The following is a 23,784-nucleotide window of genomic DNA, read 5'->3' as shown; positions in this document are numbered from 1 at the left end:
TCAGCGACAATGATACGAGAACACCGCAGTTTACCGATTGATATTACTAAGCGGAATTTCATACTTCTTTTTTTGATTTCAGCTACAAATCACGGCAACTTTGAGCCGGCGAAGGTAAAGGTAGTTTCACCGGTGTAGCTGCTACGTTGTCCCATAATCCAGGAAATCGAGATCCATCGGACCCATTACATTGCATTCCTGAAGAAAAACCGATTTGATCAGAGAAGCCATTCTATCCTCGGTGGGCCTTGTTTTCTTTCTCCAGAATAACTAATAAACCGTAATAATAGTTAATAGTGAATTAAAAAAAACAAAGAGACCTAACGGTGCAGCTTCATAGAGATCGTGGAGAGCCTGCACACGAACTTTCGTCCATCGGATACTTTGATAATTCTTTGATACACCATTGTCGATAGCGGTAGGTTGACTTTCCCATTCCCTTAAATATCGGAAATAGGTTCTCAGAGCATCGTCGCTTATAGCACTTTTACATACCTGAAATATGCGATGAAATCGACTAATTCAAATCAATGAATGATAAGGTTGGCTCATTCTAAATATTCACTAATTGTGCTTCTAACTAGTACATATGTCACTCACCTCTAATCGAACATTAGGATAATAATGGATGTAATTTACGCACATTTCATCGGAAATTGCAAAACCGCCGACAGTAACGTTCTTCCTGCCCGTTGTTTTGTACGTGCAAGTTGTTATCAAAGAGTCGCCCTGCAATAAGCCCACAAAAACAAGTCAACGAGAGAAATCATTGAACAACCAAAATATTTGATAACGTGTTGCGCTTATTAGAGATTCAAAACGATGAAATCTTTACGGGTAAAATAGTGATGGGTTTCGGTAGAAGTCGGATCTCTTGAAAATGAGTAGAATAGTGATTGTCGTAATTTAAGGGAGGCAATTCTTCTCCATCTCTGATATGGCGGGTGACAACTTTCGTGCCAGTTAGGTGCGTATGAAGCTGAGAAGCAAAAACTTGAATTCCATGTTGCGGAAGTCCAACACCAGTACACTCCTGAATACAATGGCCCGATAAAGCGAAGGCTTCCTGATAGAATTACAATAGGAACGCTATACTTGAATGACTACTGGAAGATCGGTTTCAGTTCCGCAAATTTCAGAGTTCAATATTTAATTACTTGCTGCGGCGGAATCGCCATTTTATCCGTATACTCCAAACCCAATTCGATCACACCGGCATCGTACTTCCGTAAGCTTGATGTTAAAATAAAACGAATTCCGGATGAATCAATCTTTCCCTCCTCAATGTCGGGATTGTTGTAATGGACCTCCAACATTACATAAGGATTAAGATCCTTTCCACCGATGGAGAATCCTACTTCCTCGGGATAGATGAATGCGTCCGCACCCATAGCCCAGGCTGCTAACACCTTTTTGCATGTCTAAAAATAATATACTTTCTACAATACAAATTACTTTTTCTTTACTATATTTCCGGTAGATAAAGTAATAGTATAGCATGAGTAATATGCCCCATTGCGTCTCTATACATGCACCATAATTTGTATAATGTGGGACAGATCGAGTATTTCCGATGCCTTTAAGTAATTCTAAGTAGTGCAAGCGATCTCTGAGATGGTCGCCGGTCAGGCGGCGCACTGTTTATGTCTCCGAGATAAGGAGGTCTCTGTTTTGGTGATGAGATGGTTCGTCGAGGGGAGGAGGCCCTTTTTCGAAGAGAAAGAGGCAGTCGAATAAAGATCTTTGCCAAAGAAGCAGCCCACCTAATTTCTCACCCTGTGTCTTCTACAGTAAAAGAGAGAGAGAGAGAGAGAAAGAGAGAATTACTTGGGTTTCTTTCGGTCTGTCGGCACCATCGCAGGGTCCGTCGTACATAGGAATTTCGAGATCCGCCGGGCCAATACACTGGAAGACTTCTATATGATGTACCAGATGTTCGCTTCCCGTTTGTATCACTGGACCAAATTGAAGGATATGGTGCCTACGAATATGTGAACTCGCAATTATGGTATACCATAAAACTGACAGCGATTACGGTCGCTGAAACGGAGAAATGATTTCTCTTTACTTTTTAGACAGGATCGGTGGTAATTTATGCATGCGACACCAGTATGTGGTCTCCTTGCTCGGAACTTTGACACGATGAGTCAACAACTCTAACTTCCAGGCGTTCGAAGGAAAAATTGGTTTCTTGTGAAATACCCTGATCAACTCTGTCCGCATCATGCCGGAAGCTTCAGCGTCCGAGATTTGTAGGCCAGCTAAAGACGACAGTGGTCCATTACCCCTTAGCCATACCAAATGCGTGGTGCCTCTCTGAAATCAGTTATTACAATACGTACGGTTACTAAACAAAATTAAAGAATAGTATTATATGAATATATAATGCGGCTGGGCAAAAATAATAGGGAAACAGTAACATCTGTATGTATAAACTAGAACTACCTCCATGACATAGTCGTTCCTATCGCAAGTGTCGAATTTTCTGGAAAAAGTAAACTTGGTAACGTTCCCTCTTCTTCTCCATGCGAAATTTTCACAGTCCTGCTGTACGTCCAAATTCAATTTGCCCTCCTCGTCGGCCCACACGTCCTACCAAGTACGTACATTTATTTCTCTACATTAAAGCGCTGCAATAATAATAGCTTCCACAATATTATTGAAGAAAGGATACCTGTAATTGAATTTTACGATGCCAATCGATCCATAAAATGCAATAATCAGCGGGTTTCAATTCCCCGTAATTTGAAAAGCCAATTGCAAACCACGTATTGTCCACTCCTGCGAAGTGAACTTCCACGACTATTAATTCGTTCATGAAATCAACCCTAAAATTCAACCTCTTTAAAGTTCAACCGCAGAAAACAGATTCGTTGAATAATCTCTAAAAAAAAAGTTTGATTTGAAATTGTGTACCTCCAATGAAAAGTGGCTTCCGGTCCGAGAGGAGTGGTATGGATGTTACTCGCTAAATTGATTTCTCTTGTCTCACTTCGCGAATTATACCGATGATTGTGCCAGAGCAAACCAGATCCGGTGCTCAGGACTGCAAAAAAGACGAGGTGATACAGGTGGTACATTGTTAAGAAGATGTTCGAGAAGAAAAGCGGTACACGAAGTCTAGTAATGCACAGATATTTCAAATAAACTGATCATTTGAACATCGATTCGAAGTTGACGTATTTTATGGTTCCACTGATATCTTGATGGTGTTCCACCCTTTTGCCGCAGATTTCTACTGAGAGGATTGAGAATCCACTTGGCGAGAAATTTTCTGCATTTCGTACGAGCACGCTTTGCCGCCGACTTATTGCGGCGCTCATGCGCAATACTATCCCGTTTCTCGTTTTGCGCATACATACGACCGCTGGACCGCACACAAATTTCGAATCTTTCTCCGCGTATCCCGCGTCCCGCCTCGTGCAACCGAAGAATCGCTGCGACGAACGCTGTAAGAATACGTTTCTATAAGATACTAAACACGAAACGGAAAAGGTATAAAATATTATTACCCGTTCATATTGATTTCTTCAACTTGAGATTTTCAATTTTCAAATCCTGGGCTCAAGCGAGATAGGTCAGAGCAGGTCAATGGTAACATACCATTTCGTAGAAAATAACCGATCAACGACAAACATATTTCGTCGGAACGACAGTTTACGTCATCTGCTTTTGTTAAACTACAAGGATCGACATCATCTCGATGTGCGATTTTATTTTACAGCTGGCCTAACCATTTCAAAGCAATCGATTCTTTTTTCGCAGTTATGCTCAAAAGTTGTTTATCGAATTTGCGAACTTTCGACAAGCTAAAATATCGTTGGTCTTACCATTGGAAAATGTACAATCTGCCCCGACTACGAGCAAGGTGGAACGTGGTCGTTTTTTGTCACCGGATGAGTTTGAATTTTAGAAACCGTTCACATTTGCGGGAGAGAGACATGATTTAATTCGAATTTTTCGTGGGATTTCCACAACTAAGGGGAAACGACGGTTGTGCAAAAGACGGGCATACAAAAATGCTGAAGCATTCAGCAATTGTCTTGATGATCGAATACCAGGGGGCGCATATTGCATTCCGTTTGTGGCACGTGCCTCGCCATCCAAACCACAATCAAGAAATTCCACGGTTCTTATTGCGATCGCAATTTTCGCGACTCGCGTCCCATTTAACGGCTACGATCGCCACGAGTGTCAGAAAAACCAGGAAAAACACGAACCGTCAATTTCAAAATCAATTCGATCGACGATATCTCCTTATCCCGTTACCGATTTACTTACGTCGCTATATTCCGCACGACGCAATATCGAATTCTTTAGATCTTTGAAACAGCCAAAGAGACAGATTCAAGACGATGTTTCTGTTTTCACAGTCATAGAATATAAAAAGCGAAAATCTAAGGTAGATTTCAACAGTAGCCTGTCATTTCTCCATCGCCAAATTGTCCATTTTTTGTTTACAAGTTGAGGGACAGTTTGCGTGAATTTACTGTAGTTTTCGTTTAGGAACAAATGCAATTTATCGTTCAACTATATAGGTTTTTACTGTCGAATACATGGTATACGAGTTGATATTTACAATGTTGCGTACGTGTAATCTATGTATAGATATTATACATATGTATAGGTGCATAGATTTGCATTTGTCGTTCATACTAGCGCGTGCTCACATTGATCGAGCATTGCGTGTTACGCAACGCTGTAAAGTGTGAAGGAATGGCCGCAAATCGTGAAATGTGTATGTATTCTTCAATCAAGCATGCATTCGATATTTTCACTACAACACTCCGTTACAGGTTTCTCGATAAATTTATGATGCCGGGGATACGATAACTCGATGTACGCAATTGGTTCGTAAATGATTATCGCTGGAAGCGTAAAGGGACGCGTCGAGGAGTTGGAAGTTGGCGTGGCCGGATTGGACTCGATTAGAAATTTTAATCGACCTGTAAACGATTTTCCCGAGGCGTTTCGACGCTTCTATTACGCAATTGCGTCTGCTTCGCTGATAGAAGACACAATCGGAGGCGCCCTCGCGCGATCCGCATCACTATGACTCACTGAACAACCGCTAATCTTATCACGTCATCGCGATTCGCAAAACCGTCCATCATCTGACTAATGTAGTGTATCTACGAAGATATAGAAAAGTTCAACAGAATTCGAACCCTATTACTTCGATGCATCGTTAAAAGAGGATCTTACATGGTCATTGATTACACTGTCACGCTGTTACACGATCTAAAACGTTACGAAAAGATCTAAATCAGACTCAGTTAATTCTAATGATGATGTTGTCGTTGATCGTGTAAAGTCCGTTTCAATTCAAACGTAAGGCATCGAAACTGTAAACGAAGAAAGATAGAGTATTGCAAGCCAAAGGTCGAATATGATCTCCGTATGACAAAAGGTTGACGACTTCACACACTCGTCATGTGTTGCGAGTGCGCCGCTCTTCCAAAGTGTCGCGACTTTTCGAATCAGCATTTCAAAGCACAATGAAAATCGCGTCTTTTTCGATGATGCGTTTTTTCTAGACAGAAGTATGTGTTTCATCCGATTTATTCATTGTCGCGAAAAGCTATTGATATGCCTGGATGAATAATCTGTTGTAGAAGGTAGCGCGCTGTAATTTTTGCCGCCCGGACAACAAAAATCGGTGCAACAACGAATATATATGTAGAATGCGAACGTTGTGAGAACTTTGCAATAATAGACATGTGTTCACAGAAATCTTACATCATCGGTATGAATCTATCACACGACGTGCAAACATGCAACTTGTTGTATCAGCAATTTTTTATACTTGTGTCAGACTGGGCACGTTCATTTTCTGATCAACGATGTATCAGTGATCATTGGCATAACCCTAATTAATTCGTTCTTGTTTCTATTAGGTTGGTGCATATGAAATGTCGGATGTTTACGTAAATATATAACACTGTATATCTTTTTTCAAAAGCTGTTGATTTAATCAAAATATGCCCCGTTTGCTTCGGACGTTAGAGACTATTAACCCTTTGCGCTCGAAGCCACTGCCACTGGAAGTCTGAAATAAATCTTCTGGCTTATAGTATTTCTATCTCATGCGATAAAGTACATTTTATTAGGTTGGTGCATATGAATATTATATACTATTTAGCCTGTATGAATATCATATACTATTTAGCCCGTAAAAACTATCCTAAATGTTTAAAATAGCGAAAGTCGCTTGGCGAAAGATCTATATTTTATAAAATTTTATATTTTACTTCACTTAATTTCGCAATTGTTTTGTACGACGTATTCGTAGTTTTTGTGGGCTAAAAAGTGTGTAATTAGAGACAGTCTGAAAAATTCCATACTACAGTTTATTGATCCGAAAAATCGGAATTTCTTGAAGACAGACATTTATGAATTAAACTCGCGTTGGGAAAAGTGTATTGAAACTAATGGAGCACATTTTGATTAAATTAATAGCTTTTGAAAAAAGATTTGCAGTTTTATATACTCGCTTAAAAATCCGACATTTCATATGCACCAACCTAATACTTGACAGATCAGTTGGAAATTCTTACCGTTTTATTTTTATTTTGTTTTTCTACAATTTTTCATTGACTAGAATGCATGTAGGCTTCGCACGACCATATTTAGCAAGCGACTAAAATTTTCAATTAGATTCAATTAGAATTGATTAAGTCGCGGCGCTGACCACTGTCTTAGGTATTCCCGGAGAACTGCGCAGCTAATTCAAAGTAAACAGCTACTGCTATAGAATATGGAAAAAATGTTCGGATATCAAATCGTTTGGAGTAAAACATATGTCGAGGTAATGGAAGAGTGCACGACAATGTAATTAAAACAGAAAAAGCCCGTTGTATTCGTATCCAAAGCGTAGGTGCGATTGTTGGCACAGACGAAGTATCGAAGTATGGGCTCTAATCTATCACTTAACAAATTCTTATGGACTCTAAAAAATCCTATACATTGTATGAATTCTGCGAATTCTATGGACTTTACAACAACTATACCTAGCCATTTCTAATGTACTGTACTCATAGATGCGTTTCGCCACTACTGGCGACTGTTGGCGTCTGCTGGCGACTGCCGACATCACGATAAAGGAGAACGATGCCGGTTGGCGAGAACGTAGCATGGAAAGGGAACATACGACGATGTGACCGCGCGAGATCGCTCCGCTCGGCGTGGCTAGGCACGAAGCGATGTGCCGTGCCCGTGCCAGTCGGGAAATAGCATATACCAAGTGCTTGTGTCTCAACTTCGGCGTCGGTGCAAGTAGGCCACGTCCACGGTAGACCCGCTTCAAAAACCCATACTAAAGGAATGTAATCACCATACGAATGACTGATCTTCTGCCTGTGTACGACGCTCTCCAATACAAACTATTATTTGGCTACGGTGAGTAACAGTGGCGTCACGCTCAATGATACACGGAGAACGAGAAACGTGGAACGAGCCATCCATCATCATCCATCGAACTTCGATGCGAAACGGCGCGAAGTCGCGTCTTGCGATCACCGTATTCTTACATGTTCTTTTCATTGGATACTTTATCGTTTCATCCATTTTCGAACAGAAACATGTAGACCACAGAATCTAATCACACCAATTTGTTCAAATATCGTTTTCTCCTCGATTTTTATGCTTGATTAAATTGGTCCGTTGTTACGTGCTTTTTTAGGTAAGACATTTTTAATATTTTAAGTCTTTAAGTATGAAATTGCGTACTTTATTCTATAGTTTTACTGTGAAATCTATGCGTTTCATACTTGATAACCTAATACTTAACATAAACTCGATGAAATATTAATATTTCATCAACGACGAAAAAACGAAAGAGATCACGATACATACTTGCTGGAGCAAGTGAAATCATGTGGTACACTTCCAATACGAGTAATTACGTATTTGGGGCCGTTACATGTTTCTCTACGTATACATGCTGCAATATTTCAACTAGATAAAGTACATTTACATTCTAGTTTCTTCTTGTAAGACAGTTTCATTGTTTATTATATCCGTATTGTTATACTTTTCACGTACTTCTTTACCTTACATTAGAAAAGATATAATATAGAAGAACAATGTTCAAACTGATATCAATAGGTTGGTCGAGATAGTGTTCCCCTCAGTGCAAAATTTAACCTTATCCTATATTAATACTCTAACCTACTTTGCACGAATATTAGCATTTTGTAAACAGCAACGGAACCGAAATCCTATCTCGGTAATAATTCCATATTAATTCAGAATAGGTCCACGACTATCAGAAACAGTCAGATAAGTATATTTGAACGCGGGTCTTTGCATAGAGAGTCACGATTAGAATTTTAAACGGCGCGGCACGGTGTTTTTCACTTGGTCGGAATATATTGTTGAAAAAAATTACTTCATTCGACCAATTAATTCTTCCGGGATAATTTGATTCAGTCGTACGCGTAATTTAGATATGCAGTCGAGGAAAGAGTAGTCTCCCTGATATAGTGCCTACATACATATGTATACGCATCTACATACGTTTGATGCAACGCACCTCTGGTGCTAGCGTTTCCGGTCTTATAGAAATGTGAAGTCGAACCGACTTTGATTACTTCAACTTATCGTTTTTTTTCTTTTGTTAAATACAATTTCCTATTCTGTATACCTAATCATCGATAATAACGGCGATAAGCGCACGTCTGGGGAAAGCATTTCAAACGACACGTTATCTTCTTGACAACATTTCGATACTCCGATGCGAGCGTATTTTACGAAGTCAGTTAGCGATTTAGTTCGCCTATGGTAGACTTTTTCCACAACAACACAACATAACAAAACTCCTTGTTATTAATGCGGTGCATTTCCGCGAATTTCTATGAAAAATATTGCCCCTTGATGCCACAAGCCACAACTTGAGGGATGGTATTTTTAGATTGTCGCCAGACACATTACGCCCGGTCTATTCTTACACCTACGTGAGATGAGGACACATATAAATTTCTTTTCCTTTCTTCTCTTTCCCTTCCTTTTCTTTTGTTCCTTTCCTTGGATGAGAGGACAACGCAAAGTAAACTCTCGAAAACCCCGAGAACTGAAATAAAAAAAGAAACAATTGCTCGAAATTGACGTTTCTCCGGTAGCTAACCGTTTTGTAAATTTTCATTTCTCCTACTGATTTACCATTGCTAAAATCAAGCAGAGTTTCAAATCAAATATTCTGTTAATGTAACAGACATGTAAATGTTGCATTAACTTTCGCAACGTGTTTCTCTGACAGTCGACCTCCACCACAAGTCCAAGAATTTTCATTTTAGCACGTACTTCATAATCTTAGGTGCATACAGGCCTAAGTCCGCGATGTCCTGATCGGCATTCAATGACAATTTTTTCAATTAACGCTTTGCAAATGTCATACGATTGCTCAATTTATTATCGGTAAATAGACGATAATTGAAGGAGCTAATCGCGTGCAATTATAAATGTCAACGGAAAAGCTATAAACTCTTCGTTTGTTAGTATTTCATTCGTGCTTTGTTTCATACCATCTCGAATTTGAATATCGTGGTGCAAAAAAATGGGCAAAAATTTTTATCAACGAATAGTAGCCTACAGTTTTCGGTAGAGTGATTTTCCTCCAATCAGGAATTTGTTTCAGCATTGATAGTGACAACGCGGGTACATTATTCGGCGATACGCGCGTAATCGCAACTGCCAAATGCTGTCGCTGACAAAAATCCGACCTTCACCTTCACCTCCGTTCCCCTGTTCGCTGTTCGTCGACGACAGCCTATAAACTAGTATAGACGATAAATGATTTTACCAACTTGCCTCGTTCCTAGACAGATTGGTTTAATCCTATCGTAGGTTCGAAAACACCATGCCGTGTTGCCAAGAAAATCAGGTGTTATCGGTGTTACTCAATCACAGCAAAATCGAGCTTGATTTTTCGTTGATACACGCACTTGATGGAGCAAGCTCGTCCTTGATTCGTTCGATGATCCAAGACACGCTGGGTCGTCGTGTTGAAATGGAAACGAGACGTATCGAGATGAATCGATACGCGGCAGAATATACGAGGTCGACTGCAACTTCAATTGAAACCTTTGAGCGACGAATTTGAAATGAGACCATCGATGAGCGTTCAACGCGCGAATGAACAAAAATATTTACTGCTTAACACATTCCGTGCCACGTGTACCATAGGTGGTACACGCTTAAATGTCTATGTAATGCGTTGCAAAAATATTTCATGACAAGTTAGAATCGAAGAATTAATTTGCACCGAAAGAATGGACTATAATATGTTTATTTCATAGTTACAATGACAATAATTGATAAATAAAAATAATATATTGATTTTTAAAGCGTCGATTGGCCACAATGAAGAGTCGACTAAATACAGCTCGGCACGGAACGTGTTAAACGAGTTTCGAGTAAATTTGAAGGATCTCTCAAAGCCAACTTACAATCTGTTAGAGAAGATCGCAAAAAAAAACAACATACAAACAGCCTTTTGTTAATTATTGTTCGTTTAATCGTTTCAGTGATCACAGGAGAAGCGCGCCCCGGCGTTTTTTCGTGCGCCTGAAGAGGTCGAAGACCAGGTTTCTGTAATCGATGGGTTGAGAACGCGAAATTCGTGCTTTCTAGCTTTTTTTTTCTTCACGTCGTAACCAAGGTGTATAGCTTACCGATGAGCCATGCTGAAGGTAGTAGGAGCCTCCTGGCTGCAGACACGCATCTCCACCTACATTCTCGTCGCCGTTGCTCTCCTGGGAATTGGAGCGATAATACTCGGCGAGTTTGGACAGTAAGCTTGCTACCATCTTCCCACGTATTTCTTCGTAATTACCTGAATTGGTAGCGATTGCGCCGCTAATCGTGAGTCGCGAATTCTTGCTTGGATTTTATGCGCAGCCCAATTCAAAGGGGTTATCTTATCGCGTGTCGTGTGTTCTTGTAACTAAAAACGCAAAACAACGAAATATGATTACACAGCTTCTGTATTTTACTCCCTTTCGATAGCGTTGAACAAGATGGTACTTATTCGGCTACAGTGTCGTGGAATCGAAAAGGTGGGTACCGCATTGACTTCTGGGGCCAAGGCAATGATTTAACCGCAGTGCCGTTACATGCTGCTCGTGCTTATTATAAAACTGGAATTTTCGAGCACGGGTAAGTCTAAATCGTAACAACGACGAAACATTAACTAACTGCTCAACGATGCAACGAATAGCAATCGACAGAGACAGTAATGTTTTAGGTGGTCCTACATTGAAATTGAAACGTCTTCAAAGTACCCGGACACTGTACAGGCCTACGCTGCCGGTCTCTTGGAAGGTAGCTTGACTTGGCAATTGATCCATCATCATTGGTACAACACCATCAGAGTGGCATGCGAGGAAAAAGTTGCCGAGTGCCGAAAGTTGTCGCGATACCTTCGGGAAAATACCATCATGATTCGCCAACGCGTTGAACTGTTGAGCTCAACGGATCCTTTTTGGCATATGGTACATATAGATTTTCAACAGTACACCACGATCAGATGTAATTAACGCTGCCGTTATTTCTACAGATACGATTATTTTACATGCAATTGGATGGGTTGGAAGCTGGCTGGAAGTTTGCCGTACGCAGAAGCCGCGTGTCCGTATCACTTGATTCCGACGATTTTCTTTGGCTCGCCCTGGCTTCCGACATGCCCGGATTTCAACGGTTGTTCGACATATCAAACATACCCCTAAGTTCTATCATCTACTTGAAATCATTACCGCGAGACAAATCGGAGCCCTTGATCGCGATTGGTCACAACACTGCTACTTCGTAAGTATACATTATTTGATATGCGAATACGCGTCTCCTAGTGTCTCACAACCCGTTCTTTCCTGATCAAACTGATAAATCTCCTCTATTTTCACGCGGCAAGGACAACGTTCAACATCGTGGTAACATTAATACACGCTGTATAGAGAATGTTTAGTCTTCTACAATTGTACGATCTTCTTATCGATTTAATTAAATTTTCTGTTTCACCTGCAGCTACACCCAAATGTTGAGACTGTTGAAGAAATACACGTTCGGATATCACGTGTTGCCCGCCACGAAAACTGCCGCGCCAGCACCTTCGCGATCGATAATAATGTCATCTTATCCTGGAGCTTTGTCATCCGGCGACGAGTTTTATTTCATGCATGGCGAAGACCGTAAATTTCTTGTAACTGGGACATCTCTTTTGGCGACAAACTATAGCGAATGGAGTTTCTTGTACCCAACGGATCATGTACGACTAATAATTATAAGACTGCGGATTTTATCACAGATCGTTCGCGATCGTATTTACTAGATGCTCTATACGTAGTAGGTGCTATATCGATATCAAAGAGTTAGATCTGCAGTCAAAGTATTACCTTACTACTTAAGAATTTTGAATTGTACGACGATCGATAACCGAGCGACGATATTGTTTTAGGTGATGCTATCAGCGAGATTAATGGCGGCGCATCGTTTAGCAACGAACAGTCAAACATGGTTCGAATATATATCTCATCAAAACGGGGGAGCTTCCGCTTTCCAATGGATTATCTATGAACCGCGTTCCTCGGTTATGCTGTTGGTGGAGCAGCTACCATGCTTGACCGTCGCTATGAATTATACAGAGGAGTTCAAGAAATTTGGTTACCTATCCTACATCGGTATATCGAATTTCCCGAATGTTAATGAAATCGTACAACCTGTCAGAAAAGATGTAAACGACGACTTGATGGACCATCTGGCACGTCTGCAAAGGAATATCAGCTCGTATGAGCAATTTCGTAACACGATGCGTGGATGCAGCCAGGACGATTGCGCTACCGAGACGCAAAAATCCAAACTTGATCCACTACAGAAGTTGGTGTACCGCGGCGATTTGGAAATTGAGCCCGTACCATACGGTATTATAGATAGCAAAATTTTAACCGTCGACAGCGACGGTCACGAGGCTTTTGAAACAATTTCAGGACCAACGACACAACGATCGGGACCGCCTTTCAAATGGTCTGAGAAGTTCCCTAATATTTCACACATAGGACATCCAGATTGTTTCGCTTTCGAAAGCGTCACTCACAGATGGGTGTGGGTCTAAATATTCTTGTTATTTAATTCTACGTCCCTGTCGTTTTGAAAGCAATCTTTTCTGAAAATATTCCAATATTTTAACGAGCAAAGAATATATTCTGTCCACTTCCTGGGGTGAATCACAATTTCCGTCGAATGAAATTTGAAACAATCACGTTATTATTACATACATATTTATGGTTAGTTAAGCTGGCTCTTATGTTAGCCACCTTTGGCGACGTTTCATGAAATAAAAGAAAAATCATATACGTATATTGTCCCGCTCTATTCCCTTTTATTACCGTGTTATCTTTATCATTATGTCTACTAAGAAGGGAAATTTTTAAAGCTACAATTTGAAATCACAAAAGAATAAAAAAATTGACGCTGTGTAACTTCCTTATCTGAGCATGCAACGAAAATTTTAAAAAATGCAGACATTGGGAACTTGTATGCATGCAGGCTCAGGAATTCCACGTAAGAATCGAAATCAAATTGAATTCTTCTGTTATTAAAATCTAGAAGCGGAAGTAAAATACATGTAATACAAAAAACAAAAATTATCTGAGATAAAAATTAGAAGAATAAAATAATTAGAAGAATAAAATAAGAATTAATAAAGATCAGAGAAGAAGAAAAACGGGGTACCGAAGGTATGGAAATTTTTAAATTACGCGAAAAAATTACCGATGTATCTCCTCAGTAAAGTGGAACCCCTAAATGTACAATCTGAAACTGAAGTAGTGCCCAAACAACGTAGACATTTTCTGCAGACGTTCCAAGGACCCGCGAGAAAAACGAGACAGCGATGTGAAGAATGTTATAAACGTATGTCTAAAATAAATGGTAGGCAGTATGCCGCGAATAAGGCAAAAAAAGTAAAAACGTATTGTAACCGATGTAAGGGCCAACCGGCACTCTGCCCACCATGTTTTCAAATATTACATAAAAAAAAAATTTAAATAATTATTTTATATTTATAATATTGAATTGTTATGTTTTTATAAATATTGAATGTCTGTTTATAATGTTGAGAATTGAAAAATAAACCTATTTTGTACTGCCTATTTTGTGAAATACAAGTGTGACCCTCCGGTGATGCACGCCGGCGTCAACGTGTTAACTGGCGAGACAATGCAGTTTCACGCATTATATTTTTGCTAAGTAAAAAGTTACTCCGAATGACCTCAGGAAACCATCATTTCCCGGAGTTGGAATAATTTTGATACACCCTGTGCTGCATACAATAATGGAGGACGATGATCAAAATTTTGAAGAAGCTAACGATACAAATGATAATGAAATTCAAAATGTCTCGAAGGTTAGGAGTTGTACACCAACATCTTTTTATGTTACTTGAAATATATACTTTACCTTTATCAATTTCTTTACCACTGCGAGGGGAGTCATCCTCTCGTATATATTTTACTATTGCGAATGATTTCAGATTTTGTCTATTAGAACTGAGCAAAGTATTATTTTGAAAGCAACGAAAGACATTCAAAGCATCGTGAAAGCAAATTTGCAAATATGTGACAATAAGGTTTCACGTTTGGGAGGATCGGAAAAATTAAATCTAGACAAAAACAGAGAAACTAATGCAGATAACTTGCAACAAACGGTATTGCAGAACCGGGTTTCGTCCGGAGAAATAACTCCATTTGAAGCAATCTCAAAACAATCGGATTCTTCGAAAACTAAAGAGTACATAGAGAGGTTCAAGATAATCTGACTAGCGATGTAATAATATCTAATTGATTTCTATTTCAGGACATTTAAATCTTTTAATCTTCTAAATCTTGAAAAGTATATACAGCGACAAGCCGAGCTTGCCAAACAAAGAAAAGAATTAAAAGGAAAGACAAAAACATCTAATACTGTCGATCAAACAATTCCTTTAAAAAAATTAACGTTATCGAAAGCGAACTCCAAGAAGTGCATAGTTGCGGGACAACCCAAATACAAAAATGTTAAGAGAAAATCAATTTTAAGAGCTACAAAAGTCAAAGATTTTAATCAAAGTGATAATTGCGCACATAGAACGAGTAAAGTAAAGAAAATGGATTGTACAAATAAATTCACTGTAAATATAGATAACACAAATTCTGTGGATGTAAAAAGTGATTCCGATAGTGATTATGTTCCGAGCGACGAACATATTGAGTCAGGTAAATATGAAATTAAGAAAACAGTCTGTACACGTTGAAGTTCTTAATATTTGAAATTTCACTTTTAGGAGGTGAATCGGAACCATCTCGAAAGAAGAAGAAAACAGCCACAAAGTCTATCCAGAGAAATAAAGGTGTGCATTTTAGATGGTTATATTGCAAAATGTAATAAGTATCTATCGATGGGAATATTATATTTTAGTTTTGGATGACGGGGACGAACAGATATACAGGCAAAGGGTTGAGGAAAATGGACATCCGAGACCAGAACCATTGCATGAAATAGATAACTTATTCAAAGTTCCACAATCTATATGGAAAAAATTATACAAGTATTGTTCAAGAACAACGTCAAATAAAATACATGTATATGTTAAAGCTTACTTGAATTTCTCTAATCGTTTTCAGATATCAAAAAGTATCTGTACAATGGTTATGGGAACTTCATTGTCGCGATCTAGGAGGTTTATTAGGAGATGAAATGGGATTGGGAAAAACTGTACAAATTATTGCATTTCTTGCAGGTCTGGATTGTAGCGAATTACTTTCAGATGGTGGAAGGTAAACATAAATAAGTATTATATGAGTTGTCACTGTCACATTTTATCATTTATATTTTTAATAATGTACAGTGTGCTCTTCTCAATAGATTTAGAGGTTTAGGACCCAGCATAATTGTTTGCCCAGCTACATTGATGGAACAATGGGTAAAGCATTTTCATGAATGGTGGCCTATTTTAAGGGTAGTTGTTTTACACCAATCTGGAACATACAATGGTCTGTTGAAGTTACAAACAGCAAATTTGATCTTAGTGCTCTCATCTGTATATTTGGTTGTTTCACTAATGAAACATATGAAACATCGTGCACAGCCTAACATGTAATGGATTTTTTTTATAGGTGACTTGGGATATCTAATACATTCCTTAAAATCCGGTGGTATTTTGATTACCTCTTATTCCGGAATACTCAACCATAAAGACTTACTTGTAGCTAATCAATGGCACTATCTGATCCTCGACGAAGGACACAAAATAAGGAATCCACAGGCAAAAGTACTTTAGATCGATTTGTAGTTAAATCGAACTTTTATAATTCTAATGATCATTCTAATTTTAAAAGGAAACATCCGAAATGTAATCTATAATGATTCGCAGGTCAGTAAAGCGGTAAAAGAATTCTCCACTCCGCATCGACTGTTACTAACTGGCAGTCCAATGCAGAACTCTCTGAAGGAATTATGGTCCCTTTTTGACTTCATTTTACCAGGCAAATTAGGTACTTTACCTGCATTCCTGGAGCACTGCGTCAGCCCTATAACGCGAGGAGGATACGCAAACGCTAGTCCTCTTCAAGAGGCTACCGCGCTACAAATTGCTATGATGCTCAAAGATGCTATTACACCGTACATGCTTAGAAGAACAAAAAACGATGTCCAACATCATGTGACGTTACCAGACAAAAATGAGCAGGTATTTGGTGAATGAAATGAACGGAGATAAGTAATAATACTATCATGATTTTCTATTCAGGGATATTAAGAATGTAATATTATACTCAAGGTATTATTCTGCAGTCTAACGGAGGAACAAAAGAAATTGTATAAAAACTACTTAAGCTCCGAGGATGTCTCCTTTATTTTACATGAAAAAAATCACACGGAAGGTGGTAGATACAAAGCTCGATTACTAATAGCGTTGTCAGCGCTCAGAAAAATATGTAATCATCCGGATTTGTTCATATTTTCGAGTCCGATTGTAAGATCTTAATGTTAGGTTAATGTTATACTATACAAATCTTCTAAAACACACCATGTGAAGTATAACGCATATTTAGGAATCGGACGAGGACGTTGATTTACCAGTGGAATCGTTGAGAAAATTTGGTTGTTGGAAACGTTCTGGTAAGATGACTGTGGTTCGATCGCTTCTTAAAATTTGGAAAAAACAGGACCATAGAGTACTACTATTCACCCAAGGAAGACAGGTATCTATTAGGAAACAATGAAAAATTCTATTTGGAAAAAGTCTGGTATGTCGAAATTGTCCACCCATTTACTTTATTTATAGATGATGCACGTATTAGAGTCTTTGGTACAAAAGGACGAATACAAATATTTAAGAATGGATGGAACTACTCCCATTTCGCAGCGACAAGAAACCATCAGGTTATTTAACAATGTATGTACGTACGTATGTTGACGAAACGCGCGTGTAATATTTTCACCTATCCTTTTCGTTTTTTTTTTCTTTATTTTAGGATTCTTCATACTTTATATTTTTATTAACTACGCGTGTCGGAGGATTAGGCGTGAATTTAACTGGAGCGGATCGAGTTATTATTTATGATCCAGACTGGAATCCAGCAACAGATGCTCAAGCAAGAGAACGTGCTTGGAGAATTGGACAAAATAAAAGAGTTACCATCTACAGACTTATAACAGCTGGTACTATAGAGGAAAAGGTAAAATAACGTTACTTTGAAATTATGGCCAAAACTCTTCTAGAACTGTTGGGGTTTCTTTAAAGTGATTCTATTCTCGTTTTTGCGTTTAGATATACCACCGTCAAATATTCAAATTACTTTTGTCCAACAAAGTTTTGGAAGATCCTCGCCAACGAAGATTATTTAAAACTTCCGACTTGGTCGAGCTCTTCAATTTGAACGAGTTCATTGACGGACATTCGAGCGAATCCGATCACTTGTTTCGAGAATCGAAATTAATTCCAACAACCACTAAATTTTCAACACGTAAGATTGAAGAAATGCGGAAATTGGCAGCTACCCTTAGTAAAAGTATAACACAAAAAACATCTATAACGCGTAGCAACGCTGTATCAGAAAGTAATTGTGTTCAAAGTAGTATTAGTAATAGTAATAATAATAATAGTAATAATAATGATGATGATGATAATGACAAAGTTGATTTGACAAATGATAATCGGTTACTTTATGATAGTGCAATAATAAAGAATATCAAAACTGGAAGTCAATCTCATGAACAAAACGATGAAACTAGTATTATAGGTATTAACAAGGACAGTGTGTTAGCCACGAACGATATAACAGATTGTAATGACGACAAACGAAATCAAATATATCGTACAGTTCCTGATATTCAATCAGACTTGATAGAAACTGAAACAACTGTGCCAAATTCTTCGGTCAATGATACTAATGAGGCAGTTAAAGTTTCGGTAATATCCGATAAAGAAAGTAAAACGTATTCTTCGAAACATAGCGGAGATATGAGATTACGTAAACGTAATCGCAAAAATAAAAGTTTTCCAACAGAAAACGGCGAGGTATCTGCCATGTTTGAAGGAGAACGCATCTCACACTTGATCGGCCGTCGTCTTGGACGGTCCGATGACAATAAAATTATATCATCCCAAGATGACCAATATGTGCTAGAAAAACTATTTGCTAAATCAAGTAATTAAATTTCTTATGGTGTTTGAGTATTAAATAATGATAACATTTTAAATAATAGTAAATTGCATGAAATATTTTTTAGATGTTACATCTGTTTTTCAACACGAATCAGTGTTATCGAATTCAGTATGCAATACGAGTAACAATCCAATTCAACGTTTAGCTCGAGATACTGCTGAAGAGAGTATGGCCAACATACGCAAATCTCGGAAATGGTGTTTGAGACCTACATGGGATTCTTCATTTTCAATTGATGGCTGATTGTTTGTTACCGCATGTAAGTCCATTCGTAGTGGTTAACAATTCAATGGAAATGAAACTTTTCGCCGAAGATTGAATGTTATTTTTCTTTATTTTATAATTATTTAATTTACTAATCAGTACAAGTAACTAAATAAGAAAACATTTTGTTTTATAATGATTCCATATATGATGATAATCGAAATTCATATTAAGTATTTAATTTCTAAGATATGTGTGTATATCTCCTTTCTTTTTATAATGCGAAAACAGAAAACAATGTAATTATATTGAAAATAATGATTTAAACAAAACTATTCTTGTACGTTAGATACTTGCCAATCACTTCAATGATTTTTGAAATAGGTAACATTCGGTGATGGTATTTTTTTTTTTTTAAATAATTCGCTTTAGGTGAGATAGCATAAATATCTCAGAAACCATTAGCTTAAGCAGTAAATAATACAGTGAAAAAGTAGTAACGTATAAATTAGTTGACAATGAAAGTAATTACTTTCTTGTGCGCTTGTTTAAATTACTTAAGTACTATTTTTGTATTTTTAGTATGAAAGTTACGTTTTACGTTCAACAAGGTGACAATTGTGGAAATAATTGTTATTGAAAATTTTATCAAAACATCTTTCATGAGAATGTTTCGCGTAATCGTGTAAAGAATAAGCATATAATAACTAAATGTATGTTTGTACACTATACAGCGAGAGTACGTTATTTAATAATGAACTGTTTTTACACGAGTGGTTTGTGGGATTTAACTACACAAAGTTTCTCCCGATGTGCCATTAAATCCTATTTCCATCTGTTGCTTACCATAAATTTACTTTCCCACACTTAGTAGCTTAAAAATTGCTCAAGTGTGGGTCCTGTCCTGCCTAAAGGATCTTCTGGAAACATTAATATGTTATCGACAAAAGTTGGAGCCAGTAATCGATTCACAATTGTATCACGCCATTCTGGCTTTTCTTTATATAGATCTCTGAATTGGTCCGACGAAATTACAATACCATTGCACATTGTTGCATATTCTATTATGTAGCTTAAGGACAATGAAAACGATACATTAGATACGTAAGAAAAATGAAATGTATGCGAGTACAAATTGTAAGAAATGTGTAACCTACCGGTCGTCATAAGGAGTTATCCATTTTCCACCTATACATCTACTGGGGGTAAAGACTACTATACCTTCTGTATACCATTTTTCAAGCAATGGACATTTTATTGATCTCACATGTTGAGGTACAAACACCTTTACCCGGTGTCCTCTATAGCTGAAGTATTTAATCACTATCTCTAATCCTTTTTCTGAGAAATTTCTGCCATTTGTATGTCTATAAAGTGATGAAAGAATATTATTATTCATTAATATGAATATATACATCAGTATTGAGAAAAGCTGGTAAATAAATTGCCTTACGACATAGCTACATTACTCCCATCAATAACAATCTCTCTCAAACGTTTACGTGGAAGTTTCACAGATCCTCTCATTTCATCGTTCAACGACTGATTATCTTTCGGAATCATATCCTGTGTGGTCGATGTGCCGGGTTGCATATTTTTCTTATACAATTGGGATGACTTCCGTAACAATCTTGATAATACGCTAGTAAACCATCTTGGTTTTAACGTTGTTACTTTAACCCACATCTTTTCCTCACAGATCGGCAAGTTAAAATTTTCCTTGTTGAAAAGTAAGTAATCATTATCATTCATCTGCGCTTCTCTTGCATTATTATCATTCATATTCTTCTTCTTTTTCTTTTTGGTTATTAAACAGTGAAGATTTTTTGGATCTGGATTGTAATCTATCATAAAAAGTCTATTCTTTTCATCTTGATTTACAATATTCTCAGCTTTGTTTTCCTCATCTGTAATTTCTTTTATAACAGATTCATTGTTTCCTTCTATCTCATTTACGATTGCTGCTTCATCTTTTTTTTCTCTCTGGTTCCAAATTCCTGCATATTTCTTTTCTCCATCTGAAATATCTCCTGCATCTTTTCCAAAATTTACCAGTCTTTCTCTCATTGTTCCTTTGTTGACATTGGTTCCATCTTTGATCGGAATACCTGACAGAGCTGTGTTTTTAGAAGACCAAACTACAACTACATCGTCTGTACTCTGATTTACAGAATCCGATGGAACTGAAGAAACAAATATTAAGATGAGTATGCATATCTGAAATTTGTAGGTATATATATATATATATATATATATATATATATATATATATATATATATATACTATACATTGTGTTGCATTTACCTCTGTTTTCATCATCTACCTCAAGCGCAATTATATCAGAATCTTCATTATCCGATAGAAAAATGGTTCTTCTTCTGTTCGGGTATGTAACAACATGGGACTTTTTGCGTTTTAAAGGTAGATTTGAATTGTTGTTGTCCAACTTTTCCAAAAATCTCTTTTTAGTCCGCCCCCTATCTTTGCAAATATGTTTGTCCTTTGATATGTTTGACCATTCACATTCATTATCGCTTATTACAATTATACCGTCTTGGCACAAACTATCAATTTCATCGTTGGAGAAAAGCTCATTTTGATTGTCGTTACTTTGACGATTGGTTACAGTAAAATTTAATTGTTTTTGCTTTTTTTCCTTTTGCTGCCATCGTTTGCTGCCAGAATTATAAAAAATCATCCATGATAGATATTAATGTTATAATCTAAAGCCAATACTTGATAAACGAAATTTGATTATAAATCATCTACATTATCATTATGTATTTGCTAACATTGATGAATACCTTAACTGAATTTGTCTTAGGGGACTTTCATAAAATGTCCTTTTCTTATGTTTTTTTTTACCTCTCTCCCGATTTAACTGGTGGCTTTCTGTTTGTTTATTCGAGTCAGATAGAGTCTCACAAATTATTACCGAATCATTTAAATCACTCATTGTTAGGCATTGATTCTCCTTGAAGAGCCTCAATACAAGAACACATATAAATTAAATGGATACAACAATAATTCGCGACGATTCGTTATCATAGATCGAGTTGCTAAAGAATTGAAAAGATCTTTCTTTCTTTTTATAAATAGAGAAAAAAGTATATTTTCCAAAAGCATGTAAATTATGCAACAAAAGTAAATTGCTGATACCATGAACACATATTGATTATTCACATATTTGATATGACTTTCATCAGTTATTGCTAAACTTTCTATATGTGAGAAAGTAATTGTATTTCGTCAACATTTGTTGTGTTGTCAATATGTATTGTTAATCAGACTTATATGTAAACATGTGAGCAACCCAAATGATACGTATGTAATTCAAACAGCACTGAAATCTGCGGTAATTGAGGTTTTTTTTTTTTCTTACAAAATGTGTATTAAACTATAATAACGCGATATACAAATCATCGTCATTCACAATTTCTCCAATTTACAAATATTGTAATTAAATGAGCCAGTCAGCTAGATATAAATCCATAATGTGTCACGTACTAACAGATTCCGATTCTCAGATGTTTGGAAAGGCAATCGTAAGACAACTGCGTATAACGTGGTAGGCATGCATGAACTGTCCGAATCTCGGTCATATAGCCGAGACGCGAGATGGCGGTACTTGAGATTAGTTTTACTTCAGCTTTAAGATCGAGACGCGAGATGGCGCCACCTATGCCAAGGTTATGGGAATGTTATGGAAACCATCAACAATTAATTGAAAATTTGTATGTAAGGGTTTTCATGGTTGCTGATTAGGAATCTGACACTGAAAGTTCAAAAAACAAAATGGCGGACCCAATATGGCGGATGGGTTGTCGAAAAAATATTTTGATTTTCACAAAATAGATGATGTACGTATATTTTCAGGAGTTCTGATTACGAATCTAAATTTGAAAAATCAAAAAACAAAATGGCGGACTCAATATGGCGGATGGGTTGCCGAAAAAATGGTACGCGGAGCTGTATTTTAGTGGCCTACAGAAACTGGAAGGATAAAGATGCAATTTTCTGCATCTTTGCACAGCATTCGGAAAGTCCAATATACATGTTTATAATGCGAGGGTAAGGGTTCCTCATAATAACATTGTATTGAGAGTAGCGAAATCAGGAGGGTGGTTCAGAGATACAGAGAAATGCCTTTACGATATTCGGGTACTTTGTAAGCTAATAAGCATTTTCTATGAAGACATTTCTTATTAGGAGTAGAGGACATATTCTTAGTTTATTACGCGCTTAAGTGACGAGTACGAGCGCCGGTAAAACCATCCGCTCGGAGGCTCACCCGGGTCGCATATGTTAGAATTTGCGAACTGTTGTTCGAACGAATTGATTCAGTTCTTCGTCGCTTCGTTCTGTCGCTCTTGAATCGTCGAATTCCGTCGAACAAGGGCGACCGCTTTTGTTAATTTTCTTTATTGCTTACTTTACAAAAAAAATTTATAACATGTCTAGTCTACCGCGAGCGGTCATTTGACCATTTGAAAAATTCATGTTATTCACGACTGTATATTCTTTGATATGCGCACTCCAGAAATTGTTTTACGAGTCTACAATGTAATTGTGGATCTACAGTGTAGAAAAACGCGCGCTTGGAAGAAATGCATAGCGTTCTTTATACGACAATACTGTAAACGATCTCTGAGATCGTCGCTGGTCAGCCTTCTCTTTTTCGAAGAGAAAGAGTTTAGAGAATAAAGATCTTTGCCAAAGAAGCAGCCCACCTAATTTCACACTTTGTGTCTTCTACAATACGGTCTTTTATATAAAGAAACGATAGGTGAAGAAATATCGAGGCTAGAATTTTTATTTCAATTGGCAGAGAAGAGCTTGGGACCGAATATCAGAATGAGAGACAGCTAAGCAAAGAATGTTCAT

The 23,784-nt window shown here is 37.5% G+C and overlaps 4 protein-coding genes across 12 annotated transcripts; 2 read left to right on the top strand and 2 right to left on the bottom strand.

The window, feature by feature from the left end:
• Positions 1 to 65: 65 nt before the first annotated feature.
• On the bottom strand, positions 66 to 7,080 carry Tbh (tyramine beta hydroxylase). 5 transcript variants are annotated; one of them, XM_078188633.1, is made up of 13 exons: positions 7,011 to 7,080; positions 6,558 to 6,748; positions 3,513 to 6,049; positions 2,917 to 3,449; positions 2,675 to 2,828; positions 2,446 to 2,592; positions 2,069 to 2,316; positions 1,828 to 1,981; positions 1,158 to 1,421; positions 836 to 1,066; positions 601 to 729; positions 321 to 495; positions 66 to 198 (listed from the first exon to the last, which is right to left on the bottom strand). In XM_078188633.1, exons 4-13 carry the CDS (start codon positions 3,078 to 3,080, stop codon positions 83 to 85), a joined length of 1,782 nt encoding a protein of 593 aa, XP_078044759.1. In that variant the 5' UTR covers positions 3,081 to 3,449; positions 3,513 to 6,049; positions 6,558 to 6,748; positions 7,011 to 7,080; the 3' UTR covers positions 66 to 82. The 5 variants fall into 5 exon arrangements, with proteins under 5 accessions (XP_078044759.1, XP_078044760.1, XP_078044758.1 ...); XM_078188634.1 differs by having other exon boundaries at positions 3,513 to 5,132; positions 5,206 to 6,049; positions 6,558 to 7,047; XM_078188632.1 differs by having other exon boundaries at positions 6,558 to 7,047.
• Positions 7,081 to 7,257: 177 nt separating this feature from the next.
• Lama (phospholipase B domain containing lamina ancestor) lies at positions 7,258 to 14,141 on the top strand. The gene is made up of 7 exons (XM_078188643.1): positions 7,258 to 7,398; positions 10,524 to 10,789; positions 11,005 to 11,154; positions 11,243 to 11,489; positions 11,555 to 11,802; positions 12,019 to 12,259; positions 12,449 to 14,141. Exons 2-7 carry the CDS (start codon positions 10,680 to 10,682, stop codon positions 13,100 to 13,102), a joined length of 1,650 nt encoding a protein of 549 aa, XP_078044769.1. The 5' UTR covers positions 7,258 to 7,398; positions 10,524 to 10,679; the 3' UTR covers positions 13,103 to 14,141.
• Positions 14,142 to 14,185: 44 nt separating this feature from the next.
• Positions 14,186 to 19,542, top strand: LOC144474099 (DNA excision repair protein ERCC-6). The gene is made up of 15 exons (XM_078188605.1): positions 14,186 to 14,395; positions 14,522 to 14,778; positions 14,845 to 15,242; positions 15,311 to 15,376; positions 15,445 to 15,574; positions 15,651 to 15,803; positions 15,892 to 16,019; positions 16,143 to 16,297; positions 16,400 to 16,714; positions 16,805 to 16,999; positions 17,079 to 17,228; positions 17,312 to 17,422; positions 17,502 to 17,705; positions 17,798 to 18,677; positions 18,760 to 19,542. The coding sequence occupies exons 1-15, from the start codon at positions 14,324 to 14,326 to the stop codon at positions 18,936 to 18,938; spliced, it is 3,393 nt and encodes a 1,130-aa protein (XP_078044731.1). The 5' UTR covers positions 14,186 to 14,323; the 3' UTR covers positions 18,939 to 19,542.
• On the bottom strand, positions 15,857 to 22,517 carry LOC144474105 (uncharacterized). 5 transcript variants are annotated; one of them, XM_078188639.1, is made up of 7 exons: positions 22,412 to 22,491; positions 21,705 to 21,884; positions 21,205 to 21,575; positions 20,353 to 21,082; positions 20,057 to 20,266; positions 19,746 to 19,971; positions 15,857 to 16,004 (listed from the first exon to the last, which is right to left on the bottom strand). In XM_078188639.1, the coding sequence occupies exons 1-6, from the start codon at positions 22,474 to 22,476 to the stop codon at positions 19,767 to 19,769; spliced, it is 1,761 nt and encodes a 586-aa protein (XP_078044765.1). In that variant the 5' UTR covers positions 22,477 to 22,491; the 3' UTR covers positions 15,857 to 16,004; positions 19,746 to 19,766. The 5 variants fall into 5 exon arrangements, with proteins under 5 accessions (XP_078044765.1, XP_078044764.1, XP_078044766.1 ...); XM_078188638.1 differs by lacking the exon at positions 15,857 to 16,004 and having other exon boundaries at positions 19,011 to 19,971; XM_078188640.1 differs by lacking the exon at positions 15,857 to 16,004 and having other exon boundaries at positions 19,011 to 19,971; positions 22,408 to 22,469.
• Positions 22,518 to 23,784: the final 1,267 nt, after the last annotated feature.

This window comes from Augochlora pura, chromosome 8 (assembly GCF_028453695.1).
Source record: "Augochlora pura isolate Apur16 chromosome 8, APUR_v2.2.1, whole genome shotgun sequence".
NCBI classification, from domain to species: Eukaryota; Metazoa; Arthropoda; class Insecta; order Hymenoptera; family Halictidae; genus Augochlora; species Augochlora pura.
This window is presented reverse-complemented; position numbering and strand designations above follow the sequence as displayed.

What these genes read in the sequence shown, in the direction of transcription:
- Tbh (XM_078188633.1), bottom strand. Translation starts at nt 3,080, where the DNA reads ATGTACCACCTGTATCACCTCGTCTTTTTTGCAGTCCTGAGCACCGGA. An exon ending in GAAGCCACTTTTCATTGGAG is followed by an intron (nt 2,829 to 2,916) that starts GTACACAATTTC and finishes GTTGAATTTTAG; the next exon opens with GGTTGATTTCATGAACGAAT. An exon ending in ACAGACCGAAAGAAACCCAA is followed by an intron (nt 1,422 to 1,827) that starts GTAATTCTCTCT and finishes TATTATTTTTAG; the next exon opens with ACATGCAAAAAGGTGTTAGC.
- LOC144474105 (XM_078188639.1), bottom strand. Translation starts at nt 22,476, where the DNA reads ATGCCTACCACGTTATACGCAGTTGTCTTACGATTGCCTTTCCAAACA. An exon ending in ACATCTGAGAATCGGAATCT is followed by an intron (nt 21,885 to 22,411) that starts GTTAGTACGTGA and finishes TCTTGTATTGAG; the next exon opens with GCTCTTCAAGGAGAATCAAT. An exon ending in GGTAGATGATGAAAACAGAG is followed by an intron (nt 21,083 to 21,204) that starts GTAAATGCAACA and finishes TTGTTTCTTCAG; the next exon opens with TTCCATCGGATTCTGTAAAT.
- Lama (XM_078188643.1), top strand. Translation starts at nt 10,680, where the DNA reads ATGCTGAAGGTAGTAGGAGCCTCCTGGCTGCAGACACGCATCTCCACC. An exon ending in ACTGGAATTTTCGAGCACGG is followed by an intron (nt 11,155 to 11,242) that starts GTAAGTCTAAAT and finishes GTAATGTTTTAG; the next exon opens with GTGGTCCTACATTGAAATTG. An exon ending in CGGATCCTTTTTGGCATATG is followed by an intron (nt 11,490 to 11,554) that starts GTACATATAGAT and finishes TTATTTCTACAG; the next exon opens with ATACGATTATTTTACATGCA.
- LOC144474099 (XM_078188605.1), top strand. Translation starts at nt 14,324, where the DNA reads ATGGAGGACGATGATCAAAATTTTGAAGAAGCTAACGATACAAATGAT. An exon ending in TTACTTTCAGATGGTGGAAG is followed by an intron (nt 15,804 to 15,891) that starts GTAAACATAAAT and finishes TCTTCTCAATAG; the next exon opens with ATTTAGAGGTTTAGGACCCA. An exon ending in AAAACTATTTGCTAAATCAA is followed by an intron (nt 18,678 to 18,759) that starts GTAATTAAATTT and finishes AATATTTTTTAG; the next exon opens with ATGTTACATCTGTTTTTCAA.